This window comes from Cydia strobilella, chromosome Z, assembly GCF_947568885.1.
Source record: "Cydia strobilella chromosome Z, ilCydStro3.1, whole genome shotgun sequence".
NCBI classification, from domain to species: domain Eukaryota; kingdom Metazoa; phylum Arthropoda; class Insecta; order Lepidoptera; family Tortricidae; genus Cydia; species Cydia strobilella.
This window is the reverse complement of record NC_086068.1, coordinates 49,632,704-49,653,045: the sequence shown is the minus strand read 5'-3', so window position 1 is coordinate 49,653,045 and position 20,342 is coordinate 49,632,704. Positions and strand designations below refer to the sequence as shown.

The window sequence follows — 20,342 nt, the reverse complement described above, 5'->3', positions numbered from 1 at the left end:
CCTTGACTTACTCGTAATTATTATGATTGGCATTATGTATGTACTTGCGTAGATACAGTATATACTTGTACTTACACAAAAAATATAAACAATATTTGCAGCATCATTTATTTATAATTTTATAAAACTTATAAATTGTCAAAAAGTTATAGCACCTGATTATATATATATATATATATATATATATATATATATATTTATTTAATACTTCATCTGGGTTAAAAAAATAAAGCTAATACTATAAAATGGCTCTTGAATGTACGTATGTATATGATATGTTATTCCTTCCCGCGGTGTACGGCCAGAAAGTAAAGTGTACCGTCAGCTTGGATGGCTGTGAGGAAAGGTCGATCTGCAGTGAATACTGGCACGGGGGCGACGTCCACCATTGCACAACACATCATAATATTCATCGCTGTAAAGATAAGACAAAGAAGTAAGAAAGATATCAAGAACAGTTTAGAGTCGATCTAAGAATTGACTCTGTACATAAACACCCAAAGCTTAACGCAGATAACGCTGCAATGCCTTTCGAAAAGGAAGGCCAATCGTTACCTAGTTTATGGAGTATGAACAATAGGCTAGATGACAAATTTTCATTAATGGTATCAATCGATCAGGTTTGTTTTTAGGACCAAATGTCTATATGGGACCCATTGCTACCTATACAAGGTGTTCACGAGGAAACCGAAAGATTTTAACCACGCTTTTCTGAGGCCAAAAGAATAAAAAAATTTAATAAGTTTAGTTCAAATTCGCAAAAAATTTTTTTTATTTTTTTTTCGATTTTTCAGATGTATTTGTACATAAAAGTAAATATTATTGGTAAACTTGTCACTTAAAATGGACTTTTACTTTTGTTTTTTTTTAAATTGGTATTAACTCTGAAACTAGGCAAATTACAGAAAAGTTTATAGCACATTTTAGTCTTTAAATGATCAGGAATACGCTGGTAAAATTATTCGGTATCCTCATGTTACACCGTGTATACTTACTTTACTCTTTGCCCATTGCATTAAAGCAATACGAAATTCAGAAATGACAGTTGACTGACATTCGTACTTCACTCGCGAAACGCTTCTAACAAAACGATAAGTGAACGTGACGTCAAGGTCACTGAGAGCCCATCTTGAATGTATAGAAAACTTGCGATTTTGTCGGTGAAATATTGCGTTTTTGTATATATATTATATAGTTGCTCTACAATTTTTTTTCTGATAAAATGTAAGGAATCGAATGGTACCCTTACTTTTTTTCTTTTTGGAAGTTAAAAAAACTTAAATTTTAAACTTTCAGGTCCTGTAGGTATTTTTGCATTATTTCCATATATTATTTTAATATCCACATTATTGTGATAAATTGCTCATTTGCTATCTATTTTACTAGATTTTGTTATAAAATTCAACATGTGTCATCATCCCTATTGAAGTTGTATTGAATAGGTCTGAAATTGAGTGAAGCGGAAGATATACCATTCACTACAGACTTTTGTTTGGTTCCCGAACAAAAGCCAGTTTTAATTGAACTAATATAATCTGTGGGTTTTAACCACCTGCAGTAGGTACCTACTTATAGTTTGTCAAGGGACTGTCTCATTTCGGGCGTAGACGAAGAGAGTCATACTCATACTGTCTTTGTCTTGCACTGGTGCTGGCGCCCAGAATAAGGGGATGAGTGTAGTTTTTTGTTCTTATTTACTGACAAGATTTGCTTGACTTGCATGACTATATATCATTTCTGTATAATGGTACGTTCACATGCTAGGTAAGCCGCAGCAAAACTGGAAAGCTAACGGACGAACACACTTATGACATCAATCGTGCAATAAGTAGAAGGGTGTAGACTGCAGGAGACTCCTTAAACTTTTTACCAGACAAAGAGGGCCAAACTGCACTTTAGATAAATTCGTACGGACCAAGATTTGGCTTAGGCTCTGACATGGGCTCGATAAGAAGACTTGCGGGCTGGACCTGGCGGCCCGCAGAACGAAGTTTGGAATCCCCTGAGCTGAGATTATCGAGCATGTGAACACACATTAACATTTCTCATAAAAATATGCAGGTGGAACATTGATTTTGTTTTTATGAATATCTAGAAGTATCCATACCAATTACCAACTACAACTATACTATAACTTTACTAAACTTATACTTCGGGTTTTTTAGCATTAGAATAAGGGTACAAACGGCGCCGTCATTTTATAAACGCGAAGGCATTTGCAAATTGCCGAAAGCAATTTGGAAAAAGTCGGTATTATGTATGTACTTATTTTTCAAAAGTGTTAGTCCATAAAAACACGTCAAGATTGTTTACCCTTTTCCTAATGCTTAAAAAAACCGGCCAAGTGCGAGTCGGACTTGCGCACGAAGGGTTCTGTCATTACGCAAAAAACGGCAAAAAAATCACGTTTGTTGTATGGGAGCCCCACTTATAAATATATTTTTTTGGTATTTGTTGTTATAGCGGCAACAGAAATACATCACCTGTAAAAATTTCAACTGTCTTACTATCACGGTTCATGAGATACAGCCTTGTGACAGACAGACGGACAGACAGGTAGACAGATAGCGGAGTCTTAGTAATATTAGGGTCCCGTTTTTACCCTTTGGGTACGGAACCCTAAAAAACGAAGTATAGTTTTAGTGTATGATTACTTACTTACTATTTTGTGGTTGTGAACTAATAAAATGACGTGCAAGGTAAATATTACATTTACGTGCAAGCTATTAATAATAATTTGAACTAGTAGGTACTGTAGGTAGACTAGGTAGATACGAGAGTACACAACGCGTTACATCACAGAGAACAGGAGCGAGCACGCAATAAAACAACGTCGAGTGATTGAAACTTTTATAAACTATTTAATATGTACAACAACATTGCATACATAAACATACCTACTTAATATTAATTTTAATAAAATACTCTCTATTTATTTTAAATGCGTTACGTTAAGTGGTCCTAGAGCCGTTAAATTTGCGCGTGCGTAGGTACTTGTTAAGATATTCCTTACATAGTATTCGGTAGTATTTTAACCTACAATTAAAAAGCCTAATCTCCATACGAATATACCATAACATATTACTGTAATACCCATTATTTATCACAACACAAGCCACAAATTACCAATACTATTGAGATGTGCTACTGTATGCGCCTTAATCATTGTCAATCCGTGATGTTAATAGATAAGGTGATTAATAAACAGAGTGGCCGTATTAACACCGCAAGGCACACATCAGGTTATAAGGCTCAGTTGTTTCCTTGGTAGAGTCCGACGAAGAGCGGAGCCTTGTCGCTGCCCGCCAGCACGTACAGGAACGGCCGGTCGGCCACGAAGGAGAAGTTCATCACGAAGCCGCACCGCGCCATAAGGACCATGCCTGCACCAACACACGCCAGCCTTTAGTACCCTCATAATATACAGCCGTCGGACGTCCATACCGAGTCACTTGGGTATGTCTAAACAAAAAACGGCACTTCACCACGCGATCCTGATACTGATCAGCAAACCGCTCAGTTAAAAACGCTTAAGGAAAATAGAAGATGCAAAAAAGCCGATGTAAATTAGAGTTTGTATTTGCTAACTTATCACCTACTACAACTTTCAATAAGGTTGACTTCAGGCTTCGGGCCCTTATACCGTCTCACCTTTATGTTAGTTTTAGGCGCTCATAGGTCAGAGCGCGGGACCCTAGCGGTCGGCCGGTACCAGGACGCGAAAGCCACGTGGTTGCCGAACTTCAGGCACCAGAGCGCCGGCCGGTCGGCGGTGAAAACGCGCGGATCCAGCGGCGCCGCGCGTCGCGTGCGGATGGCTCCAACTGTGCCCCACACAATCACCGCTCAGTACCGCACGGACAACGCAATCTATGCTTAACTACCAACCCTCAAGCGATCCTCGGAAATCGGCGGGAAAACCGTGAACGTATATCGATCAGAAAAATAAATCCCCTTAGCTCCGAGCAGGGTTGTATGACTTGTATGTATATGAGTACGCCGGGTATGTCCCGCCGATAATCTCAGTGGGTGGCGACATGGAGGTAGCATAACCGCCAATTATACGTTTGTTAGTAGGCATGCTTGTGAGTTACTTTTACTGTATCTTTATAGACTTCGTATTATGTCGTAGTGTCATGTAACACATAATGTAGGTAAGTGTAAGTACCCTCCTAAAGATCGTTTACTAAGTTGGTCTTCACCGGTCTTTCTGGTCAGAGCAAAGACAAATTGGCGCTGGGTGAAATATCATCGTCAACCAGAACCACACAAGTTTCGTCAACCACACAAACGTCTAAAATAGATACATAGCTCAGATCACAGATGCATAGCCGGTCAAACAACTTTGCCAGTAGAAAAAGGCGCGAAAATAATATTTACTATGGGAAGATTACCCTTCGCGCCTACATTTTTTAAATTTGCCGCTTTTTTCTACTGACGGAAATGGCTTGAGAGACTATTTATCACGACAAGAATACGCAGTCCACCAGTGTCAAGAAGAGAAGCATGGAGTGAATAAGACTAGAACATTTTCTTTCGTTATTGTCGCAATCTCGCAATATTTATGTTTTATTATACGTCAGTTTTAAGTGGCACGAATTTAAAACCAAAATATCTTAATACCGATAATTTTAAAAGTTCTCGATGAAACATAAATTCAGAATCATGAAAAATAATACTACCAACATGACACATTTGTAACATAGCATTAGGGTGAATTGCAGAAAATATGTACCTTTTGGATTTCGTTACTAAACAGAATAAACAAAACTGATAATACTCTTAGAACAAATTAAATTATTTTCTATGAAAATATTTTAATTTGTGTTTCTTTTTTTCAAGTAGACACACAACTATTTAAACTATAAACTGAAATAAATGTCATATACGAAGGAAAAAATGACCAAATTCTCCAGTGTCCAGAGCTGGAATCGAACCAGCGTACCCCGTTTACCGGACAGGTGCCTGAACCGCTCGGCTATCCGGTCACGGTGGCATGGGTCGAAATTTCCAAATATACCTATATGACAATTTCCCGAAGGCTTGTGGCGCCCCCTGGCTATCTCTAAGGTAGAACAGTATGGTTCGACCTTCTAACTGAATCAACTCGGGTGATTACGGGCTAGCGAAGAGAGATGGCGCTGCCATCACAAATTAAAATACAAACTTAAATATTTTCATAGAAAATAATTTAATTTGTTCTAGGTATTAATGGCAGCGCCATCTCTCTTCGCTAGCCCGTAATCACCCGAGTTGATTCAGTTAGAAGGTGAAGAATTATTACCGAAATATCGTTAATTACGATTATTTGTGTATCGTACATTTATATAAAAAAATATCGAATGTTGCCTTTGGAAACTTAAAGCAGAAAGAAAAAACGCCTCTTCTTTGACAGGCGTTCCGTTCCAGTCAGACAACTTATTAAGAACGGTTTTTCAATATTCAATATATAAAAAATAGACGTGTTATAATGATGAAGAGGTAAGTAATAAAATATGTATATTTTTCGTATTCTTACATTAATAGTAGGTTTTTATGTTGATTACGACGTTTAAAGGAAACTAATATTTTAACACTTCTACTCCTAACCATGACATACGGCAGCCAAACTTGGAAATATACCGAAGAAGCAAAATCAAAAATTAGAAGTTGCCAAAGAGCTATCGAACGCAATATTATGAAAATAAAACTAAAGGATAAGATAAGACATAGTGATATTAGAGCAAAGACTAGAATAATAGATGCATTAGAATACAGTTTAAAGTCCAAATGGAAATGGGCAAAAGATGGACAAAAGTGGCCACGCTGTGGAAAGAGCCAGACGGCAAAAGAAGACACGGCAGACCAAACGCAAGATGAACTCCGTGACATGGATAATGATTGGCCCAATACTGCGCAAGACAGGAAAAGATGGTAAGAGCTGGAGGAGGCCTTTACCCGTGATACAAATAGTAGTTTAAGAGTACAAAACTAAACTCTAAAAAAAATAGACTAAATACTTTTAATAAATATGTTAACTTAGTTTAGTTTTAATCTTTGGTTATGGAATAAATGGGCTTTTTTATTTTATTTATTATTTTAATATTAACACTCATCAATACGTAGTCTTGAATTGGAACAAGAATAAATTTAAAAAAATTGGAAAAGTAAAAAGCACTAGTTCGCGAAAACCAACTTTCCGCACGCTAAACAGCTACGTAAAGTAACACTTTTTGAGCAACTGTATTAAAATAGTACATTTCGATGCTAGTGCGGAAAGTATGTCATTACTGCCGTAGGCGAGTGGCAAGACTCGGGACGAGTGAAGAATGACATATCCGCACGTGTATCGAACGACGTTTTTTAATACAGTTGCGAAAAAATAAGAAAAGCAACAAGTAAGGAATGGAATTCGAAACTTTTATATTATTAATTCTGTGACACTGACGTCATTGACATTGACATTGACATTATGAAGAGGTGTTTTTCTAGCTTTTATTCGACTAGAATAGATTTTGTTATTATTATTGAACGCACTTCAATTGAAAAACTAAACTAAGGTACCTACACCAAAGAAGGTCCGTCGTTATTTTTATTGTTCTTATGTTTAATATGAACTTGCAGTTTTGTCTATGGCAGCAAACATGGGCTCAAAATTTGAACCCATTCACAGATTCACACTTATAAAAGTATAAAATTTTGAAAGTAGGCATTAGACAAGCCTAAGAACCGAGCCTTATTTGGCGCAACCTTAGGTACCTACTGTCCGCGCGCGAATTCCGTGCACGGCTGAGGAATGTAAGGAATGTTGGGCGTCATGACAGAGTGATGGTGACTGGTGTCATCTTGTACGTACGGGCGCGGCGCACACCCCCCCACTTCCTCGACCTCCGAATGCACGGAATTGGCGCGCGGACAGTAACCTTAGTTCCAAAATAAGCTACCTTATACTACAAAACTACCGCTCACCAAACGTCTGAGCCTAGTGGTGTATGTAACAGTAACACAAAACATGTTTTTTTATACTACTTCGGTGGCAAACAAGCATACGGCCCGCCTGATGTTAAACAGTCTCCGTAGCCAATGTACGCATGCAACTCCAGCGAATACTGACCGGTAGCCGCAGCCGCCTCCGCGCCCTCCTCGTTCACTTCGATGAACGCTTTCTGTATAGCCTTGGACACGTACAGGGGCTCGGTGCTGTTCAAAATCTTGGTTAGGCCGGAGTTCTTTTCGTCGAAGATGGCCTTGATGCCTAGCTGCAATCACGTTGTACATGAAACACGGCACGTGAAATATTTCTCGTCACACCTACTCATAACGGGTACACACAAAAAAGTTCATAAAGGGTAAAATGTACCTACAAAGCCAGGTACTCGTAGTTATAGCACTTATAGCTGATGTTACTATCCAAGCAGTCGTACATTTTTTTAGTGTTACTCAGTGTTGCAAAGCGAGCACGCAATACTGAGTGTTATGAGGGGCCATGAGTAGAAGATAATTTGTGAATCAAGCTGAACTAAGCTATTTTATTTAGTACATTTACAGTACTAGTGCGATAAGTAGCACATTACGCAACTATGCCAAAAACAAGTAATTCGCAACTCGTATCGATTAAAAATCTCCCTTCGGTCGTGTTTTAATTTATCATATTGTATAATGTATCATATGTATCGTAATTATATCTATTATCTCATTAATCGTTATAAAAATGTCCCGGCTCCGGGAACGATGATGACCGCTACCGCTAGTGAAATTACAGGAATACTCTATGGAGCAAATTTGTGTGCGCTAACCAAAAAAGACGGTGGAATTCGCCCGATCGCAGTTGGCACTACCTTACGCCGTCTTACAGCCAAAATTGCTTGCCGCTCCGTCCATAAGGAACTTAGTTCACTACTACAACCTGTGCAACTAGGTTTCGGGTCTAAGAGCGGCTGCGAAGCCGCTGTCCACGCCCTCCGGACTTACATCGAGCACCAGGCAGGGGAGGTTCTGCTGAAGGTGGATGTCTCTAACGCTTTCAACTCAGTGAATAGGCTCGCCTTGTTGACACAAATCAAAGATAAAATTCCTATTACCTACCAATTTCTTTGGCAATGTTACAGTACTACGTCTAAACTATTATTCCAATCCAACGTTGTGGCTTCTTCTGTTGGTTGTCAACAAGGCGACCCTCTCGGTCCAGCAATTTTTAGCCTTGCCATTCATCCCATAATCAAATAAGTAAATTCAAAATTAAATGTATGGTACCTAGATGACGGTACCCTAGGTGGTGAAGCGACTTCAGTTCTCAGTGACCTAGAAAAGTTAATAACAGACCTTAAATCAATCGGCCTTTCCCTTAACTTTTCCAAATGTGAACTGTTTATTACAGAGTCTTGCGCAAATGAAGAACGCGCAATAGAGCAGTTTAAGCAGTAAGCTCCGGGAATTAAAATTATTACAAAAGAGTCGCTTCACCTCCTCGGGTGTCCCATTTTGGACCAATCTTTTAAAAATTTCATAAATACCAAAATTCTAAATTTCAAAGCATCTTCACATCGTTTGCTAAAAATTAACATACATTCGGCTTATTGCATCATTAAGCATTGTCTTTTTGTGCCAAAATTTACATACATTCTTCGCGGATCACACTATTGGAAACACCCTACTTTGATTTCAAATTTGGACGATTTAGTTTTGGAAACGCTCACATCCATTTTTAACATATCTTTTGGTGAAAGAACATGGTCCCAGGCTAGCCTACCCATTAGGTTCGGCGGCCTGGGCATCCGCAAAATTTCTAGCGTGGCGCTACCTGCATTCTTGGCTTCGGTACACAGCGCTCAAAGCCTCATTGGGAAAATTTTAGCCCCATCCATTGGGGTCCTGGAGGCTGCGCACTCTACTGAAGCCAAGAAAGTATGGTCTGTAACATGCCCCAACACGGACCCGCCTGCCAACCCGTGTTCACAGAGACAGTGGGATGAGCCGCTGTGTCGTCTAACAAAAACGGCGCTCTTAAACACGGCATTAAACGCAACAGATCGGGCTCGTCTCATTGCCACCGCGGAATGGGAGTCGGGTCTGTGGTTGCAGGCACTCCACAACCATAGGCACATTGCTGGACACTACCACCTTCCGTCTAGCCATATCTTTAAGAATAGGGGCACCAACCAATGTACCTCACCGTTGCCAATGTGGAGTCACGGTGGATGGTCTCGGTCACCACGGCCTCTCATGCAGTCGAAGTGCTGGGAGAATCCCTCGGCATGCCAGCATCAACGATGTCATCCGAAGGGCCCTTGTTAGTGCCAAGGTGCCGGCAGTCCTCGAGCCCAATGGTCTGACCAGGGACGACGGCAAGAGGCCCGACGGAATGACTTTGGAGCCTTGGAGTATGGGTCGGCCCCTTGTCTGGGATGCTACTTGTGTAGACACCCTGGCGCCGTCCCACATTCCGGGCACCAAAGTTGATGCTGGTGCGGCTGCATCTTCAGCCGAAAACCTCAAACGTCGCAAGTATGCTGCCCTTGGCAGTAGTTACTTGTTTGCGGCGTTTGGGGTTGAAACCCTGGGGCCGTGGGGGCCAAGTGCGCGCCGACTCCACAAGGAGATATCGGCGCGTCTTATTGAGGCTTCCGGTGACCAGAGGGCTGGTCACTATTTCGCGCAGCGCACATATCAGCATAGCTTTACAGCGCGGAAATGCGGCCAGCCTTCTGGGCACCCTACCACACGACCGAGACCTAGGTCAGATTTTTTATTTGTAAGTTTTTTAGTTTAGGTCATTATGTTTTTAGCTCACTTTATTGTTTTAATAGAAAATAAAGATTTTTTTCCTCTCGTTTTCTTCAAAGAAAAAGTCTCAAATTAAAAAAAAAACATGATAAGTATTCTTCAATCATACTAAAGAAGTATGTTAGAGATCTACGCCACAAGCGCCGCCCGGCCGCGGACTGGAAACAGGCGGCGCGCGGCGCGGCGAGCGGGAAATCAAGGCCATTCATACAATAGGGATGTTGACATGAATCGCGAATATATAACATGTTACGTTTTTACCATAGCAGGGAATTTTTATTGCTGAAAATCATATTTTGTAAGTGTAAATATGCGTAACAAATTAATTAAAAATAATTAAAATAATGCTTCAGTATCACGTGACTGCTAACGCCAATCGAAGCGCGTTACGTCACGGTGTGAGAAAGTCCCACAGACAAGTTGTCAAACCTGACCGTAATGTCCGCAATCCATACGTCAGCGTCCCCACCAAAAATTGGATGTTCAAAAACTGTATGTATTTTTTATTTCGATATTAGACATTTGTTTACTTAGCTAACTTAGCGGTTTCACTCACGTATTTTTTGTCACTCGCGCGACATGTTTCGGAGATTCTCTATTTTCAAACACTAACAGTGCCTGAGTGAGTAGCGGTCACGGCGAATGAGTGATTTCGTGGTTGGTCTCATAGTAACAATTGCTATGTTTAGTATAATCCCAAAAGCTCCCTGGCAACTGGAATGCACTTATTTTTTAGCCACCCTGTATAGTGCCGAATTAACAATATCAGTCAAGTTCAAGGCAAAATTCGTAATATTCGTAACTGTAAGTGTAATATACTGATTTAAACTAACACGATTTTCACTCATAATTTTAAAACTAACACGGGACTTAACGTAAGTTTGTACGCGATTAAGTCCCGTGTTAGTTTTAAAATTGTAAGTGTAATGTTGATGTAACAAATATTTGTTTAATTGTGTTTGTTCCATGCTATGTAATATTGATATTAGGTTTTTTATATTAGGCTGGGAAGTATCACGTCTCAGGCGCGGCTAGACTAGACGAGAGGTCTGTAATGAAATTTCATACAAAGTTGCAGGCCTAGGCCGGGAAGTGGCTTTTTTTTAATTTCCATTTCACATATATTTGTGACACAGCATCATGGCATTCAGCCATAAAAAAAAACTATAACCAATATTTGCTTTTGGTTCGGAATGACATTTTGCCAATTAACGCCTACAACGCCTATTAAAAAAAACAATAAACGATATTTGATATATATTGCAGTTTTATTTGTATATATAATTTCCAAAAAAAAAACATTGAATAAGTTTGGGAACAAATCAAATTATTTTATTAAATATTTTGATTTGTGTTTTTTAAGTAGTCACACTACTATATATAAATTGAAAACTGTAATAGTGACGAAGCCCTCCAGTGGTGAACTTGGTGAAGGCCAGATTCGAACCGGCGTCTTTAGATATCGCGGCTAACGCCATGAACCCCTAGGCCACCTCGCCACGGCGGTACCTGTCCCAATGGAGGGCTTCGTCACTTTTTCTTTAATATATGACATCTATTACAGTTTTTAAATAAAACATTATTAACAAATTCCAATAATATTGAATTGCAAATTTATAGTTGGTCAAACCAAATTGGCCAAAAAAAACTATACTCATCCTTTTCTTTCGGGTGCTAGTACAGTCGAAGTCAAAAATATGTTTACATATTTGCACCTTACTCCTTTGTAATAAGGCGAAAAATGTAAACATATCTTTGACCTCGACTGTACTAGTGTAAGATAAAGATAGTATGATTCTCTCAGTCTATGTTTGAAATAAGACAGTCCTTTGATAAACTATAATTACAAATACAGATTTAAAATATTTCATGTAAATATTAGCGGTAAAAATGTCTACTCAAACACGCGTAGGTATTTTTTTTATCGTTTTGGAGGTAAAGTTAAACATTTTTCATTCTGTAATTCTATTTTATTGGATTTATTGTGCGTTGTTGATTGTGTTATTTAATATCAGTTTCGACGAAAACATTAAATGAATACTAGGCCAAGCAATAAGAAGGTATAGAGGGAACAATTAAGATAAAAATTGTAGACAATTAAGATAAAAATGTGAGCCCTAAATAAACCTTCAAGAGCGGATATCTCAAAAACTATACAAGATATCGAAAAACTTGACTTAATAAAACTTGTAACAAATTAAATCACTTTTCATCTTATTTAAGTGGCCATGTCGCTCAGACGCATAGTTTCTGAGATATAAACGAAAAACCGAAAAATGGAAACTTCAAACCCCACTCTCGCCCCCAGCGCCAGGGTTACGGCCGGGGACTTTTGATTTGTTCACCTCGTAACTAGTCCAAACAAAGCTACGAAGTCAAAAATTGTGTTCCAAGCATTTCCCTCTATAGCTTTTTTTGGGCATTAATTTCCTGGCCTATACCTGTTAATTATATTTCATGTTTAAGGCAACGATGTATGTGAAGCATAATATCAACATAAAAAACTATGTAATCTTAGTTATGTGGCTAAAACTACAGTCAGACGGATGCAAGGCGAAAAAATCAAAGATACATAAATATGTCTTGAAAATTTGTGTAATAAATTGATAAACTACATGTGTAAAATATACGACACGTGTGATAAAGATTCGTATAGGTGGTAGTTATATTTTGTGCCTCGTTTACTTTTAGTTTCTTTAGAAATAAAACTTTAATTTCGTGGAGATTTCAATATTTATTTCATTGCATGTTTGAGAAAAGCACTATACATACATCGGCGTGGAAAGGGGTTGTCGGCCTCATAACTATAGTTGGTCAAGCAAATCTTGTCAGTAGAAAAAGGCGCGAAATTCAAATTTTCTATGGCACGATATCCCTTCGCGCCTACATTTTTTAAATTTGCCGCCTTTTTCTACTGACAAGATTTGCTTGACCAGCTATATATATGCATTCGGCCGGCAACCCCTTACTTCCCAGCCAGTAATGTACGAACTAAAAATACGTTGTTCATCATGAACGGTTCATGGTACGTGCGAAAGTGTTATTATTTACTCGTCCCTTGTTGTTGTTGACAGCTTGAAGCGTTTAGGCGCGAAATTTAAACACTGAGACTAATTAAACTTGATTTTTTATTTAAAATTAATGAATAAAAGTTTTAAATATATTTTTTGTAATAATTACGTGTCTATATATGAAATAAAACAGTTCAAAAAAATTGTCAACATCCCTATTGGTCGAGCGCAATGTTTCATACAATTACACCTGATTTGTCGCTCGACGCGCCGCACTCCGCTTGCGTCCGGCCTTAGGCCTACTTGATGAGTAAATATATGCGTTCTGACTACCAAAAGTTTAAACAATTAAATAATAGCCCTACCTTAGGCAGCAGTTCCTTAAGGTCGATCTCGGTCTCTATCTTGAACTTGGGAATGGTGACCTGCACCTTGGTGGAGATCATGTTGTTCAGCTCCTGGACGAGGTCGACGCCCGAAGCCAGTTGCTTGAGGACTGCGTCGAGACCCTCGATGTCCCTGGGCAGCACGATCAACATGCTCGCCTCGTCGCCTTCATACGGCATCTCCAGTAGCTAAATCATTAAAAAAGGCATATACATAATTAAAATTAGCAATTCAAAATATGCTAAAATCTGTTGTTCGTTCTAACAAGTCTTCCCGAGCACGGGGCAATAGTATCCCGGATGATAGCGGGGCGTGTGCGGAGTCAAAGCCAACACCGTGAGTAGATTCCGTTTTGACAATTATTTTCGAAAATCTATCTTCTCTAGAAGGTTATCTCCAACCTGGTCGGTAAATTACTAAATATAGGTATTTAAAGTTATTAAGATAATTTTATTTACTATCAATTAGCATCAAAATAGCTCACGATCATGACAGAGTGACTAAACACTTAGAAATGAATTACAGAGTTGCAATTATTATTAGATTCAGTTTAAGTGATCAATAGAAGTACTTATAATAATGACTACTAAATTCACTAAATTGCAATAAGCTTTCTGTATTTATAGCAGCTATCAAGAGCATGAGACCAGACAAGACACTCAACAGTAAGTACTAAGTATAAACAATAATGAAAGAATGAAAATGTATTCATTGCCACAACAGCGAATACAGAAAACACAATATGAAAAAGTTACTTAACCTATAAACATTATATCTATAATCTTAACCTAATATCTGTAACTTAATAACTAAACATTTGCTGTGACAAAAGGTTTGGGCGTCAGCATAATGAGTGATAACCATAAATTCTCACCCTATAATTATTATACTCGTGAGAACCATATTATTAACCTATATCTAGAACTTATTGACTGCATGTTTATAGGTGTTTGACTTTGTACAGTATCTCGCACACATATAGACCATTCGTCTTTACCATTCGCACTAAGGCCACAGAATACGATACGAGAATGGCGTGGGGAATGTCCCCAATCCTTAAACAAGTCCCCATTCTTAAATCGCTCTTAACTATAAATAGGTGTCCGTACAAACGACACATGTAGTATGGGAAAAGTGATGCTTTCTCGTGAACAAAATGAGCAGAAATAGGTACTGGTCAGTTTCACAGGTTAATCTCTACAATAGGGTTGTTAACATATGTTGAATTTTATAACTAAATCTAGTTGTATAGAAAAAAAGTGAGCAATTTATCACAATAAATTGGAAACTTACAAAATATATGGGAATAATAAAAAAATAGAAGACCTCAGTTTCAAAATTGATTTTTTTTAAAACTTCCAAATAGGAAAAAATAATGGTACCATTCGATTCCTTACATTGTATTTAAAAAGGTATTGTATTGCAACAATATACATAAACGCAATATTTCACTGACAAGATCGCAATTTCCTTGTCAATGTATTGCCATTTTGTTAGAAGCGTTTCGTCAGTAAAGTGCGGTTCTGGTGCTTTATTTCATGCATGGTGTAAAATAATATATTTTAACTACAGTCAAATACCCTATAAGCCGCCTCTGATACACAATAAAAAAAAAGATTTGTTGGACAAACCTGTGCATTTAATTTTTCGCTCTCGCCATATCTGAATTGCTCTTCAATATACATCATAGGAACATCTACAGTAGTGTCCTTCTTCACATAGAATGGTTTGTCCATGGTGTTATGGGGCCTAAACTGATGCTTCCATTTACCCTAAAAAATAAAAAAATAAATGTTATTTATTTGTATGTACAAATATTATACACATGGAAAGTTTTGTTAACTTGTTTGTCACTAGTAGTAACGTAAGGCTCGTGCAAACAAGTGTCATTGTGAAGGACGAGGAATTGGAATTGGTTGATACGAGTAGTACAGTTTTTCTTGGTATAACTTTAGATTCTAAACTCCAATGGGATCCCCATATTGATACTCTTTCGAATAGACTGAGTTTTGCAGTGAGCAAAATCCGTCAGTTAACTGATGTGAAAACAGCTCGATTAGTATATTTTAGTTACTTCCATAGCGTTATGTCATATGGTATTTTACTGTGGGGTGGTGCTTCAGAGATAATTACCATATTTGTTCTGCAGAAGAGGGCTATTCGAGCAATATATAAAATGAACCATAGAGACTCACTTAGAGATAAATTTAAGGAAATTGACATAATGACAGTGCACTGTCAATATATTTATGAGAATATTCTGTATGTACATAAAAACATTGCCAGTTTTAAGAAAAACTGTGACATACATAACATTAATACTAGAAATAAGCATAAGCTTGCAGTACCCTTCACTCGGCTCCATAAAATTAAAAAGTCATTCATGGGTAACTGTGTAAGATTTTATAATAAACTTCCAAATATCATCACTGAATTATCTGTTAATAAATTTAAAAAATATGTAAAACGTAAACTTATCTCTAAAGCCTATTATAGCACACAAGACTACATGAATGATGAAACACCGTGGGATTGTAACTGAAAATAATTATTTATTTATTATTGTGTTAATAATGATGAAATTGATAATTCATTGAATACCTGGTAATCCGTATTTTTTGACATTTAGATTTTTATTCTAGAAAGTTTCTAGACTAGTATTTTTTTATACAATTTTGGTGTTTGACGATCCTTTTGTGAATTCTTATTATTAAGTTTGACATATCTATAATAATTCAATGTTTTTAAGAATAATAATAACTGCATCAATAAATTGCTCTGATATTTAAATTAAGGTAATATTTAAAACTTGACAATTTAAAAGTGCTTGTTGCTAGGCCTATTTGAATAAAGAATATATTGAATTAAGACTTTGTTTTTGGGCATTTTCTAGTAAAATCTAAGCGGCTTCCTACATTATTTGTTAATTGTAAAGTTGCTTACAAGTTCGGAAATAGGTGTAAAATGGTAATGAAATGAAACAAACTTATGAATAATTGAGGAGTGTCTTTTCAAAAGGGCTTATTTCTCTATGAAATCCATAAAAAAAACCCTTTAAGTGGGGACAAAGAACCTCGTCAATTTGACCAATAGGATACATACCTTGAAGTAGAGAGCATTGACAAGTACAAGTCGAGTCAAGGCATTGAGAGAGTCTTCTGATATGAGATCCTTGATTTTGTTGTTAGTCTTGCTCTCCACCTGTCAATTGGTAGAACTATAAAAGAGACGATATATCCTCACACACACATGCTTTCTCATTAGAGTATCTCTCAAGTGCTAGTCTCTACAATACAATTACAACAGTATACAATACAATTACTCATCGCTATGAGTTGATGATAAGAATTTGTAGAGACAAGTCAATAGGCTCAAAAATCCTGGTGAAGGCAATGAATCAAAACCCTTACCCAGTTGTTAATAACTTTCGCTGCGGCGGCACCATTAGCAAAGTCCGTAGGCTCCAACACCGCATCAAACACTTTAACTGCATCATCTTTAAGCTTGGGATCCAGCTCATGGCCCTGTTGTAAGTAAACCCCGTTGGCTACATACAAAGTTACTCCCTTCACGGATTTTAGTCTTGATGACACAAGTGAAAATGATGAGCGGATCTGAAAAAGACAATGAGCTTATAGTAGGAGATACGTTATATATGGTCGACCTTCACCCATACCTTTTTAACCAACCTAATTTATTCATTTTGTAAAAATTGTATACTTTCCATTGGAACTTATTCCGTTCGTCAGACAAATCGGTGAAATTTAAAGAAAAAAAAATATTTTCAAAAATTTATTAAAAATAGCCTTGGCCATATTTCTTTAGGCAACCCTATTTATTTATGTTCAGGAACATATTTTCTTTCATAAAATATAAGTTTCATCCGTCAGACGTATGGGTAAAGGTCGACCATATATAACGTATTTTAGACTATTAATATATTTTACCTATGATAATTACTTATTTTCTTATATTAGTAGTCATATTAATCTTATCAAATTCTTTAGATAACATGGATGAATAATTAGCATTATCTGATTATGTATAATCACTAAATTGCCATGTATTGACTTTCGAACTCAAGAGCCTAATAACATTTTCATTTTTATTCAATATTGTTTTGTTTTGTAACTATTAACACATTCACTGCTAATGACCCCCTAAGTGGGTCCTCTGTTCGTAGGCGCTTTTCGCTACTAGCTGTATTATCGGCTACGCTCATAGCGAATAGCTCGCGCTGGCAGTGAATAAGTTAAAAGTTAAATTAATAAAACTGCAAACAAAATATATGAGAGTTTTAAAACTTACTGCAACAGTATCTTGAAATCCAATGGCTCCCAGAAGCTCTGGAAGGGCTGGTTCAGAGGATCCAAGTGAAAGGAGTGCCAGCAGGATTTCAGCCGACAGGGGGGAAGATACCACACTCCTACTTTTATCCAGCTCCTGAGAAACAAACCAGATTGCATAATACACCGTGTCCAATAAGTCCGAATACACATGTTTTTACCTTGGCTCTATAGACATAAGGATTACAGGCCATCAAATACTTATTTTAAGTAAAAAAGTTTCTTGACTTTAACAACATACAATCACTTCAAACATCAAGGATTTGTAGTTTGCTTTGTATCCATGATAAAACTGTTTCGTGAAAGGATATTAGAAAATTTTGCAATGGTGACAGCCCAGGGGCAAATTTGAAGGCGTTGAAACCCCTTGGAATTAAACACAATCTAGTTTACACTACAATCAAAAGTTATAAAGAGACCTCCTCAATAGAAGACAGAAAAGGATCCAGTCGGCCAAGTTCAGCTAGAACCGACACAGTAGTCAAGATTATAAGAGAGCAGCTTTGACGGAAAAAACACCACTCTATAAGAAAATTTGCTGCTGACCTGAAAATATCAAGAGGATCGGTGCACAATATTTTGAGGGTGGATCTTGGATGCCATGGTTATAAAAAACGCAAAGTACATGGAATTTCCGAAGCGACCAAGAAAAAGAGAGTGCAAAGATCTAACATAATACTTTCTTGGCATGCAGGTGACGAGTATGTTTTTTCTGACGAGAGAAGAAATTGGTTGTTAGAACTGCGTCATAATGCCCAAAATGATCAATTGTGGGCACCACGGATAGAAGACATTCCGGACAACCAGAAATATGTTCCTAGGTTCCAGAGCTCACCATTGGTCATGGTGTGGGATCATGTAAGAGGGGTAAACTACCTTTAGTATTTATAGATAAAGGCGTTAAAATGAAAGCACTTCACTATAAAACCAAGGTTTAGGAGGAGATTGTTGCCCCAAACCAAATTTAAAATGTATGTTTGGGAATGAATATTATGTATTCCAACAAGATGGAGCTCCTTCACACACGGCAAATGCTGTTCAAGCTTGGTGTCAGGCTAATTTGACAGATTTTTTGCCGAAACATGAATGGCTTCCCACTCCAGATTTTAATGTTTTAGATTATTTTGTATATTTGTACATGCTTTCGAAACTAGATGATTATATAATCATAAACCTGGATCATTTCAAAAAGGTTATCGAGCGTATTTGGGACAAAATGCCAATGGAAATGGTGCATGCTGCGTGTGATTCATTCGAGAAGCGATTGAGGCTGGTAAAATAAAGTTAAAGGTGGAGTTATTCCGAAACATTTGTTGTAAATATATTATATAAGTGTGCCATTAATAAAACATAATGTTAATTGTAGTAACTGTTGGTACATTTTGTTTATTCAATACTTGTACTGTATTTGGACTTATTGGACATGGTGTAAGTGTACACAAACCAAACAGATCTTACGAACCATCACCATCTGACTCAGGCACCAAGGAACCATGTCAAATAAATTAATGGTAAGATACTAAGATATTACTTAAAATTTTATTTTACAATATGAAGCTAAACCTACAATAGGCTACACTACACATCCTATTATTTTACTTGCCATCAATGAGTCACCTGAATGACTGATTACAGGCAATATAGAAATATAATGGAAAAAAAAAACAAATATAAGTACTTACATTGCAGAACTGCATGGAGAACTTGGCGATAGCCGAAGATACAGCAGCGGGATCCATACTTGTGGAACTGATTTGGTTTGTTGGAAATATTAAAAAGAGAAAGGCTGAAACAAATGCGTTGATTAAACGAAATTATCGACGCAACAGCCCACACAACAATTTTATCAAATGGCTGCCTTTACTGTTGGGTCGTTCAATAAATACACTGTGGGTTGTGGCCGGCCGGCAGCGAATGACTCATGTCATAGTGGTTATACTCTTTGATCGCGGACTTGCACGAATCCAAGGTTATGTTTTTTATCTACACACTTTTGTGGGTAATTATTGATGTGCTCGTAACACGTCACGTAGATTAGTGTGAATTTTAGGAACACCGTGATACTAAAATCAATGTGTATAATTATAAATAAAGATAATTACTCAGTAAAAACGTTGACATCAGTTGGAGCGAGGTAGAGAATTGATTATCAAATATCAGTGAATGATCTATTCTGCGGCGAGATAAGTATTTATCGTGTATTTATCAGTAATTCTACGTGAATTTTATTATTAGTTAGTAGTCAATTACTACAGGTACAGTCACTCAACATGCTCAACACTCAATACTTCTAAAAAAGGTTAAAAATGGGTTAAAACTTAATTAAAAACCACTAATGCAATAAATAAGCTCTCCAATCTATCAATAAAAACAAGTGTATTGTATTGTCAATTCAAGGCAAGCGAATTAAAAATGTATGTGTTTACCAATAAGGTTTAAACTTCACTGATGGCAAATAGTAATATAATATGACTATAGTTTGACAAAGGACTGTCTCATTTCAAACATAGCCAGAGAGAATCATACTATCTTTGTCTTACACTAGTACTAACTAGCACCCAAAAGAAAAGGATGAGTATAGTTTTTTTTGTTCCTATTTACTGACAATTTGGTTATGGTACTTGACAATTTTTTATGTAGCATGCATGTAATGTAACGGAGATGTAACGTGTTCTTTTTTTAGGGTTCCGTACCCAAAGGGTACAAACGGGACCTCCTAATGAGTATTATATTCTTTGAACGGGACCCTATTACTAAGATTCCACTGCCCGTCTGTCTGTCACCAGGCTGTATCTCATGAACCGTGATAGCTAAATAGACAGTTGAAATTTTCATA

At 37.3% G+C, this 20,342-nt stretch overlaps 1 protein-coding gene across 5 annotated transcripts; it reads right to left on the bottom strand.

The window, feature by feature from the left end:
• Window positions 1-247: 247 nt before the first annotated feature.
• LOC134754636 (antichymotrypsin-2-like) lies at window positions 248-19,774 on the bottom strand. Of its 5 annotated transcripts, none has more exons than XM_063690972.1 (10): window positions 19,609-19,774; window positions 19,189-19,292; window positions 17,469-17,603; window positions 16,571-16,774; window positions 16,263-16,361; window positions 14,792-14,932; window positions 13,139-13,348; window positions 7,094-7,238; window positions 3,652-3,824; window positions 278-415 (listed from the first exon to the last, which is right to left on the bottom strand). In XM_063690972.1, the coding sequence occupies exons 1-9, from the start codon at window positions 19,625-19,627 to the stop codon at window positions 3,673-3,675; spliced, it is 1,209 nt and encodes a 402-aa protein (XP_063547042.1). In that variant the 5' UTR covers window positions 19,628-19,774; the 3' UTR covers window positions 278-415; window positions 3,652-3,672. The 5 variants fall into 5 exon arrangements, with proteins under 5 accessions (XP_063547043.1, XP_063547042.1, XP_063547045.1 ...); XM_063690971.1 differs by lacking the exon at window positions 278-415 and adding an exon at window positions 3,244-3,383; XM_063690973.1 differs by lacking the exon at window positions 3,652-3,824 and having other exon boundaries at window positions 248-415.
• Window positions 19,775-20,342: the final 568 nt, after the last annotated feature.